General features: G+C 44.2%; 1 protein-coding gene across 1 annotated transcript in view; it reads right to left on the reverse strand.

Annotated features, from left to right (window-relative positions):
• The window catches only part of KLF7 (KLF transcription factor 7), a 93,625-nt gene that overhangs the window by 20,327 nt on the left and 55,965 nt on the right, over positions 1–17,333 (reverse strand). Inside the window, exon 4 of the mRNA XM_082209389.1 lies at positions 562–685. Within this exon, the coding sequence (XP_082065515.1) occupies positions 562–685 (124 nt within the window). The remainder of the gene's footprint in view (positions 1–561; positions 686–17,333) is intronic.

The raw sequence follows: 17,333 nt of genomic DNA on the forward strand, positions 1-17,333 counted from the left end.
ACTCCGGACAAATGCTCACCCTACCCAGTGGGGCAAGCCAGTCTTGCTTAATAGGGAAAGAAATAAAATATTCACATCTGCGCGAGTAAAATATTTATATCTGCAACAGAATTATGGGCTTTTGAAATGCGCACTCTGTTAATGTATCGGCAACGAACAAGCCAAGCCCCACCAATGTCTAAGCCAGTATTGTCTGCGTTGATTGGAAGCAACTTTTGAATGTCTCCAGAAGAGAGATTTTTCCAGCTGCTAATATCCGAGACTGTTTTAACTGGAGATTCCAGGGACTGAACTGGAAACCTTCTTTCCTTACTGGGCACGGCCTGTTTCCCTTTCCGTCCAAGGAAGTGGAATCAACCTTGAAATGTTTGGAGATGCATGGCTGAAAGGTAACCCTATAGCTCAATCACGGGGGCTCTTGTGTGACCGATTCCCCTTCCTCCAAAATAAGCAGCCAACGTTGCATTAAGCGTTCCTTTTTTTAAAAAAAAAAAAAAAAAAGATTTCCCTCCAAGTTGCCTCGAGGGCAGCTCTTGAACCAATAGGTGGGATGCAAGTTACCTGTCGCAGTGGTTGCACTTGAAGGGTTTCGCCCCCGTGTGTTTCCTGTAGTGTCGCGTGAGCTCGTCGCTTCGTGCAAAACGCCACTCGCACCCTTCCCACGAACACTTGTAAGGCTTCTCACCTGCAAAGAAGACGGAAGAAGTTTTGTCAGTGTCAACCAAAAGCTGGAGTGTCTGGTGTTGTAAACAAAAATGGCCCTTTTCCCTTATGGGGTATCCAAGAGCCCATATAGAGTCCTTACACAGGTTCCCTATTGGTAGGAGAAGATAACAGAGGCCAACCAGAGAATATTGAGAAGCAAAGCAGCTAGCAAGCTTGATCTTTATTGAACTGTTGCAACAGGGTGCTCCCCTCACCCGCAGGAGAGAGGAGGGACCCAGAAAAATGGTGTGCAAGGCCTTATAAAGACTTTTGAAATTCCCATCCTGTAGATCAAGACCACCCCCAGAAACATCATACATACATCACAGAAGGGGTGTAACCTAAGACCACCCCTCAGATACATCATACCTACATCACAAAAAGGTGGTCTAAAACAGAAATTTTAATGTTTTTCTCCTGTCGTTTATCTCCTGTCTGGCAGGTTACTTGATTGGATTGCCTGGGGAGCCTGGCCAGTCTTTTGTAGTGATAAATACTTAGTTCCTGGGCCAGGTCACAGGCGCACACCCTATTCATATCTTAAATGTGCCCTTAAGACAGGATTTGTGAGGAAAGAGACAATGGGGAGGTTTCCCACTTTGACCTTGCAGACAAAACATTGGCTCAGTTTAGGAATCAAAATGGTTCCAGGTTGGTCTTCCTGTGCTGATCTATGTATGTGCTTGGTTGGTACACTTATGAACATTACCATATATCTAAGACCATAAAATTCCTATCACAGTGGTCACCAATATCTTGTATTGATCTTGTATTGCTGCCAGATCATCATGGCCTCTCCAAGTTGTCTATGTACCCTGAACAAAGCAGGATATTTCAGTTTCCAAGCCCTCCTGATATCACCTCTCCTTCTGAAATCAAGGGATTAGGGGGGTGGGGCGCGATTGTGGTGGAGTTTGGCGGATTTTTTTGGTGTGTGTGTGTGTTTTTAAGGGTTTTTCAAGGGCTTCCATAAGTTTAGAGGGTATTTGCGGGCTTTTTCAATGGCGTTCCCAATATACGCAATTTCACTTAAATGCACAGTGCCTCAGAACGCAACCCATGCATAAATAGGCCTGTAATAAGAAACTAGTGCAGGAACCAAGATATTCTGAGGCAGACCCTTAAAGCTGCCTTTGAAATCTGAGACTGTGAAACTCTTATGACACTTATGAAAGTGGCTCATTTACTACAGGAAGCACTGGTTCTATTTTCAATGATTAGCACTGTAATTGATTTCTTATTTTTTTTACCAAAAAATATATATCAAAAAATAAAATCTGACCAACAGCCCAGTTTCATCTATTCTGGATGGGCCCATTCACACATGAAAGTTGCATTCATCTAGTAGTTTAGGTCTAGGTTTGAAATATGTATGTGTGAACTGGTGCTAGGTGATGGTGCAGTTATGTTTTAACCCTAGCTACCGTATTTTTTGCTCTATAGGACGCACTTTTCCCCCTCCAAAAATTAAGGGGAAATGTGTGTGCGTCCTATGGAGCGAATGCAGGCTCCTTGGCTTCAGCGATAGCAACGCGAAGCCTCCGAAGCACAAAGGGAGCGCTCCCTCTGCGCTCCAGAGGCTTCGCATTGCTTTCGCTGAAGCCTGGAGAGCAAGAGGGGTTGGTGCGCACTGACCCCTCTCACTCTCCAGGCTTCAGGGATAGCTGCCTGAAGTCTTCGGAGTGCAGCGCGAGTTCCCACTGTGCTCCGCAGCCTTCGGGTTCCTTTCGCTGAAGCTACGAGAGCAAGACTCTCCTGACTTCAGCTGAGAGGGAGAGCTGCGCATCACCCCTTCAGCCAGGCGGGAGGAGAAATGGAAGGGGCTCCGTTTCTCCTGCCGCTTCGCTGAAAGGGGCGCTGCGCAGAGAGGGGGAGAAATTCCCCTCCCCTTGTTCTCCCTCTCTAAAACAAGGTGTGTCCTATAGAGTGAAAAATACGGTAAATGAGACCTGATTTGCAACAGAAGCAAATGATTTTAACAGCAGGCAATGATGCTTCTTCTGTGGGATGAAACTAGGGGCTCCATAGAGATACTTAAGAGAGATACTGTCATTTCATTTTTGCTCCCCTTCTCTTGCAAAAGTCTGCCAATGTGCTTGTCGCCATCACAACTGACGAAGCATTCTGCTCTTTGAAAGATGCAGCAAATGGCACAGCATCCATTCAGCCTAGGTCTCCTCTCTCCAATCTAGTTGTCATTCAGACAGCACCTAGTTGCAGACAGTGGACGGCTCCAATATCTGCGTATTTTAACATGAGAAAGAATCCTGATACTGAAACCAAACACACACAGTATTCAATACGCAGCTACACATTCAGTATGCAGCTCAGCAAGAACAAAAGGTGGGCCCAATAGCAAAAGCGAGTACACAGCAAAAGAAGAACAACAGTCTTCATTGTTGCTTCCTTAATAAGGAACTGTCAGCACCAGGGAAGAGGAAAATATTTTTTAAATACTGGAAATCACCTTAAAGATGCCCTTTAAAGCTCATTCACAGCCATTGCCTTCAAGTGACAGGCTTCTTGAATCCTAAACACTGATGTGTCTTCTGTGTTTTTTATTATTAGCAAGAGCAAGGAGAGAAATGGGAGATCTGATTGCTTTATAGCCCAAATCTAAGAGAAACCACATGTTCAAGGAGTGGGCAAATGGAGACAGGAGAAAAGCTGAAACAGGCCCAAATTAATCTCCAGTTTAAGCCCCGAAATTATAATGAAGCTAACACAAGCATCTTTCATCAGGGCCCAAGGAAGGCAAAAAGAGAGAGGCTTCTCTGTGGTTAGTCATTTACGAAACATTACTGATTGCAAGCTAGGCTCTGCTACTCCAAAGATAAAGTGGAAATCTGGCACAGGCAGATGAGGAGAATGGGCAGAGATATCTCCTACAGTTCAGCAAGCAGAGCCTTTTATCCTCAGCTCAGATGGGTTTCCAAATGAAAGAGAGAGAGGGGGATCTAAAACTGAAAGGCAGAGCAATGAAGAAAGGAAACTCTATACAAAATTGAAGCAGGTGTAGCAAAGCCAAACACCCATTGATCCACCAGCCCATCAGTCAAGTGATCTCGTCTCTCAAGGCAATAAATGAGAAAGCAGGGTAGCCGGATCATGCGAAGAGGGGTGGGGTTCCTGAGCCTTTAAAGTTATGGGGGACGAGGGGATTTCAGCAGGTGTAGCTTGTGACTCCAGCTACACCTGCTGAAATCCTCACCCTTCCACACAACAGGTGAAGATACAGGAACCCTGTTCCATTTTGCATCCCAGTAGTGATGTATGGAAGTGAGAGCTGGACCATAAAGAAGGCCAAAAAATTGATGCTTTTGAATTATGGTGCTGGAGGAGACTCTTGAGAGTCCCATGGACTGCAAGAAGATCAAACATATCCATTCTTAAGGAATTCAGCCCTGAGTGCTCACTGGAAGGACAGATCATGAAGCTGAGGCTCCAATACTTTGGCCACCAGAGAAGACTCCCTGGAAAAAACCCTGATGGTGGGAAAGATGGAGGGCACAAGGAGAAGGGGGACGCCAGAGGATAAGATGGTTGGATAGTGTTCTTGAAGCTACCAGCATGAGTCTGACCAATATGCGAGAGGCAGTGGAAGACAGGAGTGCCTGGCGTGCTCTGGTCCATGGGGTCACGAAGAGTCAGATACGACTAAATAACAACAACCTTAGGGGAAAGTGAGGAGGGAAGTGGGGGGGGGGGTAGAGTTCTAGGTTGTTGGTTTTTTTAAGTGCATTGTTTCATTTCACATAACGTATTGGAACTCTCTTGAATTCAAGAGTTCTCAATGGCTCAAAACCGCTAAGACATGTCAATACATATAATGTTGGAAATGTAAAGAAAAAGAAGGAACATTTTATCATATGTGGTGGGAATGTAAAAAAGTAAAGAACTTCTGGGAAATGATATATAATGAAATGAAAAAGATGCTGAAATATACATTTTTTAAAAAAATCAGAAGCATTTTTACTTGGTATTATAGGTCAGGACATTAATAGGCAAGATGTTAAATTGTTTTTATATGCAACAACTGCGGCAAGAGTATTGTTAGCCCAGAAATAGAAACAAGAAGAAATTCTGACGAAAGAAGAATGGCAGACGGAATTAATGGACTATGCAGAATTGGACAAAATGACAGGAAGGATTCGAAACCTGCGGGACGAGAGATTTACAGAAGATTGGAAGAAGTATATGAATTATTTGAAGAACAACTGTAATCAACAAATTATGCTAGTAGGACTACAAGAAGTTTTGTAAGGAGAAATATATGAAGTGTGGCAAAGTAGACAAAGATAGAGATATTGGTTATGTGTTTGAAATGTAATAGGGAAGATAAGAAATGTATACTAAGAGATTAGACTGGAAAATTTTCAGGCAGGATTGATGGAAGTCAAAAAAATTGAATAAGATATAAAAGTATGTTTAATTACTGTTGAAAATGCTATGTTAAAAAACTAATAAATTTATATATATATATATATATACACATGTCAATACATATGTGCTCATGAGTGCCTTTGAGCATGAGAAGAATGCCCTCCCCTCTGTACAGTAAAAGGTACGTGTCTTAATGCAATTTAAAATAAAGCAGAACAGCAAGGACAAACAGATTGCTCATTTTTAGGCCAGACTTCACGCCTTCCCAAATGTTGTAACGCAGTTTCCGGCTCAAAACACACTTTGAAATGCATGTTTTAAGACAGAATTTATTATTATTATTATTATTATTATTATTATTATTATTATTATTATTATTATTATTATTACTACCGCACCCATCTGACTGGGTTTCCAGTATTTTAAAATAAGTTTAAAAGTACACATAAAAATGCCAACTTTCATATGGGTTGAATAATTTAAAAAAAGCAGAATAATGTGGAAGCGGGGCACAAATTGTATATTATACACCTTGCACAGCAAACACAACTGCTCCAGCAACACGTTATTTACTCCAGTGCCTTGTGCAACAAATGACCTGGCCATGTGGCTCTCTGACACTGGTTTATAAAAGATGCACCTATTATGTAAACGATATCTTATGCAGAAAATAACTGCTTAACACCATGTATCCAGGAACAGCATCAGCCACATGAAGCATGGACTAGCCTTTCAACTGCCAATCTACTGAAGCCGGGAGATGCATGGTTTTATACCCTACTGTTCCCTGACCTGTTGGGATTGAGGACAGGTCATCAGTCAAAATAACAGAATGCACACCTATTCTCATGAAGACAAGACTAAAAGCATCCACTTTCATAACGGGAAGGCGCTGGAGACAGTATTGTGTAGTTCCTGACTAGGCTAGCTTATCAGACCCCATCTTGTCCAGAAACTGAAGCAACCCGGCTCCTAGCCATCTTCCTTCTAGGATAAAGGATCCATCGTTTTCTACAGCGGCTTGAGATTTTCCAACACTGATTTGCCATGGAAGTGAATAATTCCCTTGGTACCCAATTCAACGATCCAAGATCTAACGTAACAAACAAAATATCTCGCAGCCACTAATTGGGGTGGCCTTCAGCGATACCAGCTGAAAAATACGACCCAAGATGGATAATCTTGACAGCAGTGCTGCACGGACGCTGTTAAAGCCTTCTGGAGTGTATTTTGACTTATTTCAGCGTCAGATATCCCTCCAACATCTATGATAGCTGAGCTCCGGGGGCATTCCAGAGTAGCTTTGCCAAGCACTGAGACTAGCCTTCTTTTCAGATTCTTTTCTTTTGTAACACGAGCTGCCTTGCTGCCAAATGTCAGACAGTGTCTCTTGTGTTCCCAGGCACTGCACGCTTGCATACTGTATGCAGTGCAGAGGACAAAACAGAAAGACAAAGGAAAATGTGACCTTTAAAAGCCGCTGTCTAAAGGAATCCTTGACCCTCAGACCTCAGCCAAGATTCGGCTGCTCCCTGCCCCCCTTGACAGCTCGTCAAAACTTCCAAGCAAAATGCAGGGAAAGGGAACAGTGACAATCTCATTACATAATATCTCATTAATGCTTTCCTTTCCCTGAAAACAATTAAAGAAAGCATCACTTGGTTATCTCACCCTCTGATAAGTGCAATGGCCTCCAGGAAAATAATAATCTAAATTTAAATTTCTTACGGCAAGGATTGCTTTTTTTAAAGGCATGTTACAGTTGCATCCCACAGATTGCAATCTGGGTTTCATAAGTGCTAAATCTTTGGGACCTTCTTGCATCTTCTCACATTGTCTACTGTTGTGCTGTGTTTTACGGACAAGGAGCAGAAGAAATAAGCATTTAAGGAACGAGTGCAGAAAATGTATTCTGAGAGGTTGCTTTATTGTATACTGTAGTCACAATATAGCCATTCTGTAAAGGTAAAGGGTCCTTTACCTTTCATGGGCAACTCTGGGGTTGCAGGGCTCATCTGACTTTATTGGCTGAGGGAGCCGGTGTACAGCTTCCAGGTCATGTGGCCAGCATGACTAAGCCGCTTCTGGTGAACCAGAGCAGAGCACAGAAACGCTGTTTACCTTCCCGCCGGAGTGGTACCTATTTATCTACTTGCATTCTGACGTGCTTTCGAACTGCTAGGTTGGCAGGAGCAGGGACCGAGCAACGGGAGCTCACCCCGTCGCGGGGATTTGAACCGCCAACCTTCTGATTGGCAAGTCCTAGGCTCTGTGGTTTAACCCACAGCACCACCCGTGTCCCATTCTGTAGCATCTTGCAAAAGAAGCAGTTGCTTTCATGAAGGGCCTAGCTTGAATTTAAACTAGGAGCTGAACATTCAACATCTATTCTTGCTTTTTTACATACTGTACTACTTTTCTGAGCTGTCGCGGGATAAAATCAGGAAGCTAAAAGAGGGCAAGTTACTTTCATATAATATCCACCTACAGCCACCTGTTTAGAACTGAAGCGGCTCTGATCTATTTATAATTTCTGTGCTTTCAATTGAAAAAGAGCTTTGTTTCCTGCTTGGCAGGGGGTTGGACTCGATGGCCCTTGTGGTCTCTTCCAACTCTATGATTCTATGATTCTATGATTCTAAGATTGTGTTTACCATCCCAACAACTCTGTAGAAGCAAGCTCATCATTACTGCTATTCTACAGATATATTTTTTTCCTAACCAACTCTGCCTGCCCAGCTTTCCACCTCTGCATGAGCACAGCAGGACAAGCAAGGACACAAGTTTCCAAAATGCAAGGCTCTTCGGGTATTTATTTAACAAAATTAAACAAATTATTTAAAAAGGGGGGAACCCTCTACGCAGTTGTTTTCTATCCATATCCATACACAATCTGTAGCTTTCTGGTAAAAGAAGAACATTAAGTTCAGAGCATATGCCAAGATTTAATCTCAGGTATCTCCAGATACCTGAGACGCGGATGCAGGATGCGGGTGGCGCTGTGGGTTAAACCACAGAGCCTAGGGCTTGCCGATCAGAAGGTCGGCGGTTCGAATCCCCGCAACGGGGTGAGCTCCCATTGCTCAGTCCCTGCTCCTGCCAACCTAGCAGTTCGAAAGCACGTCAAAGTGCAAGTAGATAAGTAGGTACCGCTCCGGCGGGAAGGTAAACAGCGTTTCTGTGCGCTGCTCTGGTTCGCCAGAAGTGGCTTAGTCATGCTGGCCACATGACCCAGAAGCTGTACGCCGGCTCCCTCGGCCAATAAAGCGAGATGAGCGCCGCAACTCCAGAGTTGCCCACAGCTGGACCTAATGGTCAGGGGTCCCTTTACCCTTTACCTTTTTATCTCCAGTTAGTCTGTAGGTAGGAGGACTGTGAGGAGAGACCCTCAACTAGATTTCTTGTACAGCTACTGCCAGAGCGAAAAATACTGAATTTGATGGTCTGATTCTGTATAAGGCAGCTCCAGTTGTTGAAAATTCAAGATTAATGCTGCTTTTTTCTAGCAGACAGTAAAGTGCCATGGAGACTCTGTGTTAAACAGCTCTTCCTCCTCCTCCACTGACTAGACCAGACTCTTTTTGGTGCCAGAACAAGAGCACTTTTCAGATCAAAGTGATCTCGTAGCCTAACCTGGACTGAGTATCACACACACCTAAAAACCCCCACTATTGAGTCATTTACTTGCTACTGCTTTTGTTCAAGATAGTGAACAAAATAAACCAACAAAGGTCACAAAAACAGCTAATACGTATACAAACAATCAATTAAAAGGAGGCATTAAAGAAGAGATAAATTAGCACCAGAGATACAGAACACCCCTCGTGATTCCCTGCGATCTCAGCCGAGCATCACATGGTGAAGTGTAACAGCTAACACACTCAGCTAGCTAAGTCAATCTCAGTTTGAATCTCTGCTTCACTCAAGAGCCCAGCACAGACCCTCTACCTGCAACGCAGAAATAATACTCACCTGCCTTATCGGTAAGAGTCGTGTTCATATGTAGCAATAAACCAAATTTTGTAATAAACCATAGTTTAATCATGAATGTGACTGCCTGCACAGTCCTTAGAATTCTTCGTTTATTTCTGGCTTTCTAGGTTTTGAAGTAAACCACAGTCCACTTTTGGATGACATAACAAGCCGAACTATGGCTTGTTTGAAGCATTTACGTGCCAACGTAGGGGTGGAGGGAAGACTGTCTTTCAAATGTAACAAAACGAAAGCTCTATAAATTAAAATTGCTCCAAATTATCTTGAAGTATTAAGGTTCTTCTAGTTTGATGTGCCCCAGTATATATTTAACATTCATACTTATGACAGATTTATATCTTGGCCCAAACCCTCTGAAGTGACTTTTTGCCATAAATGGATTTCTAAACAAATTCAACAAACAGCTGAGTTTTAAAAATCTGAATGTATGCAGTTTTATGTTATAACCTTAGTGTTTTCCATTTCCAAAAGCTAGAAATGGAAATAATTTCACCTTTTCACAGTACTAGTAAGTTAATGATTGACGATGCAATCATTCCCTCTAATATCCTGGATGTGAAATCCCCCGGGACTTGCATTTAATCTTAAAACACATTATGTAAAAGTAGGGTTCATAGATGGAACAAATTGTTGTTTTTTAGACAAAGAGAGAACAAACAAACAAACAAACAAACAAACAGATACAGCTGTTTAAAAGAGAGAGATATTTTGGAGAGGAAAAATATCACCCGAGCATAAAGTATGTGTGTCATTCTTGAACCAGTCACAGTGAAGCTAATAGAAAAATCTGTTTCGGTTTCTTTTAAGATTCTTTCATTGTTGAATGTGCCTCTAGTTGATTTCATCAGGTAAGAAAAAGTGCAATTCATTACTAAGGTGGCTGGGGTACTGTACCATTCCTATTTAGAGAGAGAAATGGTGTACGGTACCATTTTGGCAAACACCATCAACAGCAATTCACGCATGCACATTAATCTGAAAAATGAAGAGGAGAAACATGGCAGACGTGTGAGAGGAAAAGCAGCACACCACCATTGCGACCATCCTTTCCGTCAACGTATTTGCTCCCACACAGTTTTGTAGAATCAAAACGCCTACCTGAGATGGAATATCACACAGCCTCTAGTTGAGAGACTTGACAGGCAGATCAATGGCACCGAAAGCCACAAAAATGCCCATTGAAGGCAGATTTAGCACCAACATCCCATGCTTAACACTGGCCTGAAAGGCTGTTCTGAATTCAAAGTTCCCAATGAATGGTATGAATGACTACAAAACAGGAATGGTAAGAACTCTGCAACATCCTGCTGGTAACCCATATTATGAACTGAGCCCTCTGAATTCTACTCCAGAAAATGCCTTTTCTCCTTTCAAGCATGCTACTTTGTGGGATCACTTTATGACATCACCTTGCCAACAAAGGTCCATATAGTTCAAGCTATGGTTTTCCCAGTAGTGATGTATGGAAGTGAGAGCTTCATCACTTCCGCATCAAGAAGGCTGATCGCCAAAGAATTGATGCTTTTGAATTATGGTGCTGGAGGAGACTCTTGAGAGTCCCATGGACTGCAAGAAGATCAAACCTATCCATTCTAAACAGAATCAGCCCTGAGTGCTCACTGGAAGGACAGATCCAGTACTTTGGCCACCTCATGAGAAGAGATGACTCCCTAGAAAAGACCCTGATGTTGGAAAAGATTGAGGACACAAGGAGAAGGGGACGGCAGAGGACGAGATGGTTGGACGGTGTTCTTGAAGCTACCAGCATGAGTTTGACCAAACTGCGGGAGGCAGTGGAAGACAGGAGTGCCTGGCGTGCTCTGGTCCATGGGGTCACGAAGAGTCGGACACGACTAAACGACTAAACAACAACACTTTGTGGGATCTTGCAATTTATACAAGTGGCAGGAACATCGTAACCATAGAAAGCCAGGACTCCTTCTGGGGATGGGGGCAGGATCCCAATACATCACCTTCTCTGAGCCCTTCAGCACGGGTACAAAGCCTTGCTGCAGCCAATCTCGCTTTGACGTTTGGGGTTAATTCACACATTACTTGATTACTCAACATTTCAGTGAATCGACTCCACTGAAAAACTCTACGTAAGGGGACAGAATGCTATCCTTTCTGAGGGAATTGGATTTGTGAGAGCTCGCAACACACCAGTCACTGCTTCATGCTGCAGCCATGGAATGGTCAATGCGCATGTCTGAATGGAGACAGGCAGCCCCTTGTGTGGCAGCTACCGGTCGTTCCCATTTAAGGAATGAAAAGGAGCTGTTTCAATCAATTTACCTACATCAACGGCGAATCACATCCTAAGTGGCTCTGTCACTTAAGTGTCCGTGACAACCTTCACATGTCATTCTGCATATAATGTGAAGCATGAAAAGGAGTACGAAATAAGGAAAAATAGACTCTTCCCTCAACATGGGTAAAGAATGCTTCTTAGAAAGAGTAAAATGTCTCAGAGGGCTTAAGCTACCCGCACTCAGTTATCACACCCCCTCACAAGCCCATACGCAGGAAAGCAACGATTCATCGCTTCTAGCCCACTGACACAACGCACATTGAGAAAAGGTCCATTATCCTTCCCCTGCTAGTCACTTCATGAAAGGGACAAAGCTCCCTCAATTCCAATTCCTTTTTAAAGCCTGTTCTTGTAAGCTTAGCAGAAAAAGAAGCTTGAGGCACCTGATGTGCGTTAAGAACAGAAGGATTTTGTTGGGGGTGGAGGGAGAATTAGGAGACACAGGTGCCAGGCCTTCTGCAGAATGTGCCCTTCTGCTCCATTAATTGCTGACATATCCTTCCCCCCCCCTCCAACTCAGCCCCTCGGGAGAACAGCAGAGCAGCAGGCCCAGACTGGTACCCAGCAGCAACACCAGCAGCAAAAGTAGACAATTAGGTGCCAGAAGAAAAGGGGGGGGAGAGAAGATGCAGTTGCCTAGCAACCAGACAGCAGAAGCAGCTGTGTAGCAGGCCCAGGCTGGTACCCAGGCACTGACAAGCTAGCCAATTAGCACACTGTATTTAATGCTGATGTGGTTTCCTAGCAACAGGATGCAAAAGTCTGTCTGCGACACACTCTTCCCTCACATTTCTCCCCCCCCCCATCCCTCATTCAAACCATTACTTTCTTTTCTTCTGCCCTAATTGACAACTCTCCGCTGCTTTAAATTGCCATTATTATTTTTTTGTCCCTGGAGAGGTTAGGAGAACTTAAAAAAAAGAGAAAGTAATAAGAGCTTTTAGTTTCAACTTCACTTTAGCACTAAGAGCTCTGGGTATATGACAAGCCAACAGCTGCAAAACCAGCAAATAAGGAGCAGGGAGACGTCAATATTTCAGCCCACTGTATAAGCTTTTCTTAGAATATCATTCACAATATGGTAACCGCTAGCTTGGACCACCACTCTTACATTGTTTCGCCACACGGCAAAAACCTTCCTGTTTAGGCAAGAGTCTGTTTTATTGGATAGATATGCTTTTTATCTGATGTCCATCTTATTCGCTGCAGTTGTCTCTGATTTTATTATAATGCATTTGAGGAGGAATTTTATGGTATGTTGTGATGGGTTTCAACTGTTGTTAACTGCCCTGAGTAGCACGTAGGCACAAAAAAGCCAGAATATAGATTTTTATATGATTTTGCATTTTTATCCAACAGAAGTCTATTTATGACCTTGTCTGTTAGTACGCAGCGCACAGCATTAAAAGCAGATACCGATATTTTGTGGATCTGTGTCTGGGGGGAAAAAATGCAATCATCAGACCGAACACAAAAGACTAAATATTACCAATATGGCGAGGTAAGCTTGCTACGCAGGGTTAACAGTATCCACTGCCCCATATTGAACATGCTAGTTTGATGCACAGAATAACACACATAGCAGGAAACCTGTACAAATGTGGCTTCCCTAAAACATGGAGCAACTGTGCACTGCTCACCAGAGGAATCTGACGCACTGCAGTTCAGAATCTTTGCCCCATTACTGCAAACTCTTGGCAGCCACTGGTATTCCCCAAGAGCTGGTTTCAGCCCCATGAATATATTCTCCCCAATCCAAAACTCATGATCAGTTTTATTTGCCTAACATGGTCAGAGTACACAAATAAAAACCGTTCTGAAAATGTTTCTTCTTTTTAAGCGTGTTTTTAAAAACCACACTGAGTTTTCCATAAGACTCACCATCACTATCTAGCGTCACATTGTACACTGCATTCAAAACACACTTTCAATGTTTTATTTGCAGCTGTGTAGCTGAGTCCTAGTTGTCTTTCTAGTCGAGTCTTGTTTATTCAGCTCTCTACGGTCTCGGGCAGAGAGAGCGCTCTCCCGCCATCTGCTCTGTGTGCCTTTAAAAAACTGGGGATGCCAAGAATTTAATGTGAGGCCCTATGCACATGGAAGGTAAGCCCTACCAACAACGGTCCCTTCACACACACACACCCCTCATTTTTAAGGGACATTTTGTTGGTGTGACCATCAACACATGCCTCTCTGAGGCAAGTGCCCTAGTGCTAAAATCCGCACAACGATTCTGAGTCATTTTTCTGCATCCCATCAATGATGCCTTTTCCTCACAGCCATTTCAAAAGTGCATTGCGTTTGCACCAAAGTTTATTGGAATTAGTTATGCTGCTTGAGCCGCCGTGTGAGTTAAAATGAAGCAACCCCACCCCAAGTCCCTTTCATCTTCAAGGAACCATAGATGTTGGCAACTGAGCCCAAGGCCTGGTTCCTTTGCATAATTTATGCCATTTTAACAAACGCCATTAATGTTTGTTACCTCCCCTTTACTCTCCATTCTCTCTCTCTCTCTTCAGCCCCCCACCCCCTGCTAGGACTCCCTAGGTGGTCACTCTGGATTCCAGATCCCAACAGGATAAGGCTCCTCATCAACCATCTTGACAGGCCTGCCACACCTGGGACTCAGCTGACTCTGCCTGCCCCTCCTTGCTGCCATTAACTCTTTCTTGACCCAGTGTTGCTTCCCTGTTGCATCAGTCACCCCACTCTTCCATCACGTCGTGCTGCTTCTGAAGAGATGGAGCCTGTCCCCCAAGCTGGCTCCCTGTTCCATTTGTTTCTGCAACAAAAGCACTGCAAGTCTCTACAAGGTGCTGCTCAAAGCATCATTTTGGGTTCGCATTGAGGGCCGAGCCAAACTAACCCTTCCATAGAAGGGTCTTCATTTAATTTTTAAGGCACATTTCCCCATCAAAATATCTTGCTTCCCTTCTAAGACAATGACACATTTATACTCTGTGAATTACATTTTTCTTGCTTTTGTTCAACCTAAATTAGCTCTCCTTCTGTCACTTGATTCAGTGGCATTTGCTGAGATGGGGCTGGAAAATTCTCTTCCACCCCCCACCCCCCCAAGAAGCCAAACTGTCACTGCTTGCAGAAGTATCTGCCATGCAATTAAAACAGGGGGCAAATGTGTTAAAGCTAGATTTATGCCCCCAGTCAATTAAGTACCAGTTCTATTTCAGTTCCTCACACCCACGAAATAGGTGCTCTTTCTCCCAACTGCAGACCTCACTTTCCCCTGCCACCTAGAGTGCTCTTTCGCACATATTTTCCCATATGACAAGCGACTTCTCCATTTTACTCCGGGCCAAAATCTGGTCCCACCTTTTTGCACGTTCGTCCTTAGCAATGTCTCCTTGGCGCAACATAAATTAGCACCACCACTTAAAAAAAAACAACCCTTCAAGTTAACTGAGACCAACAAAATAATTAAAAAGAAGGATCTGCTTCTGCTTCTGCTCAGCTGAATTAAACTCCTTTCCCTACACAGTGGCTCCACCAAACCGTTGCATTCCAAACTCTTCATTTGCCAGAAATTACAATATTCAGAGGGAACTGTGCCTCGTGCCAAAGTCAGACCATGGATCCATCTGGCCCATAGTGACTGGTAGTGGCACACCAGTTTCAGATGTGAGTCACTCGGGAGCCCTGCCTTGAACCTTGGACCCTTGGTTTGCACAACATGATCTACCGTTGAGCTATGTGTCTCTGCGTTTTAACAGAGCGGAAGATTACGAGTCATAGGGGTGTGGAGAGGGTGTGTATGAACTTAACAGCGCTTAAGCTTATTTTCTGATTGCTATTTTCTGAACGTTAACATTGCTTTATAGATTACTGTATTTTCCACCCTATAGGACACACTTTTCCCCCTCCAGAAATGAAGGGGAAATGTGTGTGCGTCCTATGGGGCGAATGCAGGCTTTCGCTGAAGCCTGGAGAGCGAGAGGGGTCGGTGCGCAAGGCGAGAGGGGTCGGTGCGCCGGGCTCCCAAGGCTTGCGGACAGCAGCCTGCAGCCCAAAACCTGGGGAGCGCACCCCGGGCTTCGGGCAGCTCTCCGCAAGCCTTGGGAGCCCGGCGGGGCTTCCTACCGGGCTCCCAAGGCTTGCAGACAGCAGCCTGTTTGGGGGCTTGGGTTGGGGGAAGCTTGGGCTTCCCCTGCCCCAGCCCCACGCCTGGGGAAAAATAATAATTCCCCCCCCTTTATTCCCCCCCCAAACTAGGTGTGCCCTATGGACCAGTGTGCCCTATAGGGCGAAAAATACGGTATAAATGCTGTGTTAATCATATAATATGACTTTTGCTTTAATTGTGACGTTCAGCTTATTTTTTAAAATTGTTGACAGTGTTTTATAGATTGTCATTGTTTCATTCTATATGGTTTAAGCTGTATTTGTGATGTTTTTACTGTGTTCCGTTGGGTTAGCGTTCTTTGCTGTCAGTAAGCCGCTTTGAGGTTCATTTGAATGAAAAGCAGCACAGAAATATAATAAATCAAATCAAGTGGGGAAACCCTCCCTTCTTTCTGTCCTCTCCCCTCTCCTTCTGCCTTCTTCAGTCCCCTCGACAGCAAGGGACCAGGTGTTTTGTGCTTTGCTCCCCCCCCCCCCTTCACAGGGATTGTCAACTTTGCAGTCAGTGGAATGCATATGGATCTTCACAGGCAAAATCAAGTGTGCATTCTGTGGTCACCCCCAAGGCCGCCCTACAGCAAATCTCATCCGTCCACCAGAGTTTGCAAGATGATTGCTTGAGACACTGCGTGGCAGAAGAAACCCATCCACTTATGTTCAAGGAGAGAGAAGCCTTTGTCTTTCCGTTTTATTGTAGAGATGCGGAGCAATTAAGCCACACAGAGCCTCCTCTTCTCCTGCACACGAGAGCGCTACCAGCAGCCAAAGGGAAAAATAATATCTCACAATCTTTTCAGACCTTCAGTTCAGCTGTCAACTGAGCCAAGTGGCTGGCAGCCATTGGCACTGCCAAGCATGTTCACAATTGACAGTGTATTACGCTGATGATGGTTCCAAGAAGCTACGGCTGCGTGGAAAGACAAAGGACCCGGCAAAATAACTGCTCCATGGCTGTAATCTTGGGGACGTGTGCTTGGGTTCCTGACAATACACCCCAAAATTTCCAAACCACACCCCTTTAATACTTCCTATTTTGGTTTTGGAGGCAATTTAGCTCTCTTCCTGCATAAGTAATGCTAGCTTTATTGTCGAGAGGGATCAGACGGTGCAGATTGAGAAAGGCAAGCCATGTAAACATAAGCACAGCTGTTCTGGGTCAGACTTCTGGTCCCACCCAGCCCAGTATCTCATTTGCAATAGTGATCAGGTCCAGAAATGTAACTACACAAGCCAGGTGAGAGGGTGCTTCATTCTATGTATCTAGCATGTGAAGGTGTCAGGGACAACACGTATAGGAGGGCTAGATCCTGCACATAGCCACTGACTTTCTTTCTCTTTCTGATGAATTGGTTCAAGGCTGAAAGGTGTGGCCCAGAGCTGGGGGAGTCAGAAGGTAGACTGGGATTCACTGGTAGATATCTGGGTGATCTGAATGGCAAGGGAAATTCCCAACTGAAAGCTACAAAAAGCATCTCGCCTCACTAAATGAAATGAACCAAGTTTAGAACAGGGCCAGGAAAGACGGAGTTCAGTTCTGAAACTAAATACTGATTCTACTTCTGAGTACAAGCTCTGTAGGAATCAGGCCAGAACCTTAATTTCAAGGGTGTGTCCACTCCCCGAAGTCATTCTTTTACACCTGGTTTCACCTTTTGTTCAAAGAAGTTCTAGTCCTGCATGTCTGAAGGCTGCCTCCTGATGACCTAGAACACGACACAGCTTTCCGCTGCTAGTTGACTGCTGCCAGGAAGTCTCGATCTGACCAGTATCAGGTTTGAAAACTAGACTCACCAAATGTCCA

The sequence above is a fragment of the Podarcis vaucheri genome (genome assembly GCF_965113315.1).
Source record: "Podarcis vaucheri genome assembly, chromosome: 1".
Lineage (NCBI taxonomy): Eukaryota > Metazoa > Chordata > Lepidosauria > Squamata > Lacertidae > Podarcis > Podarcis vaucheri.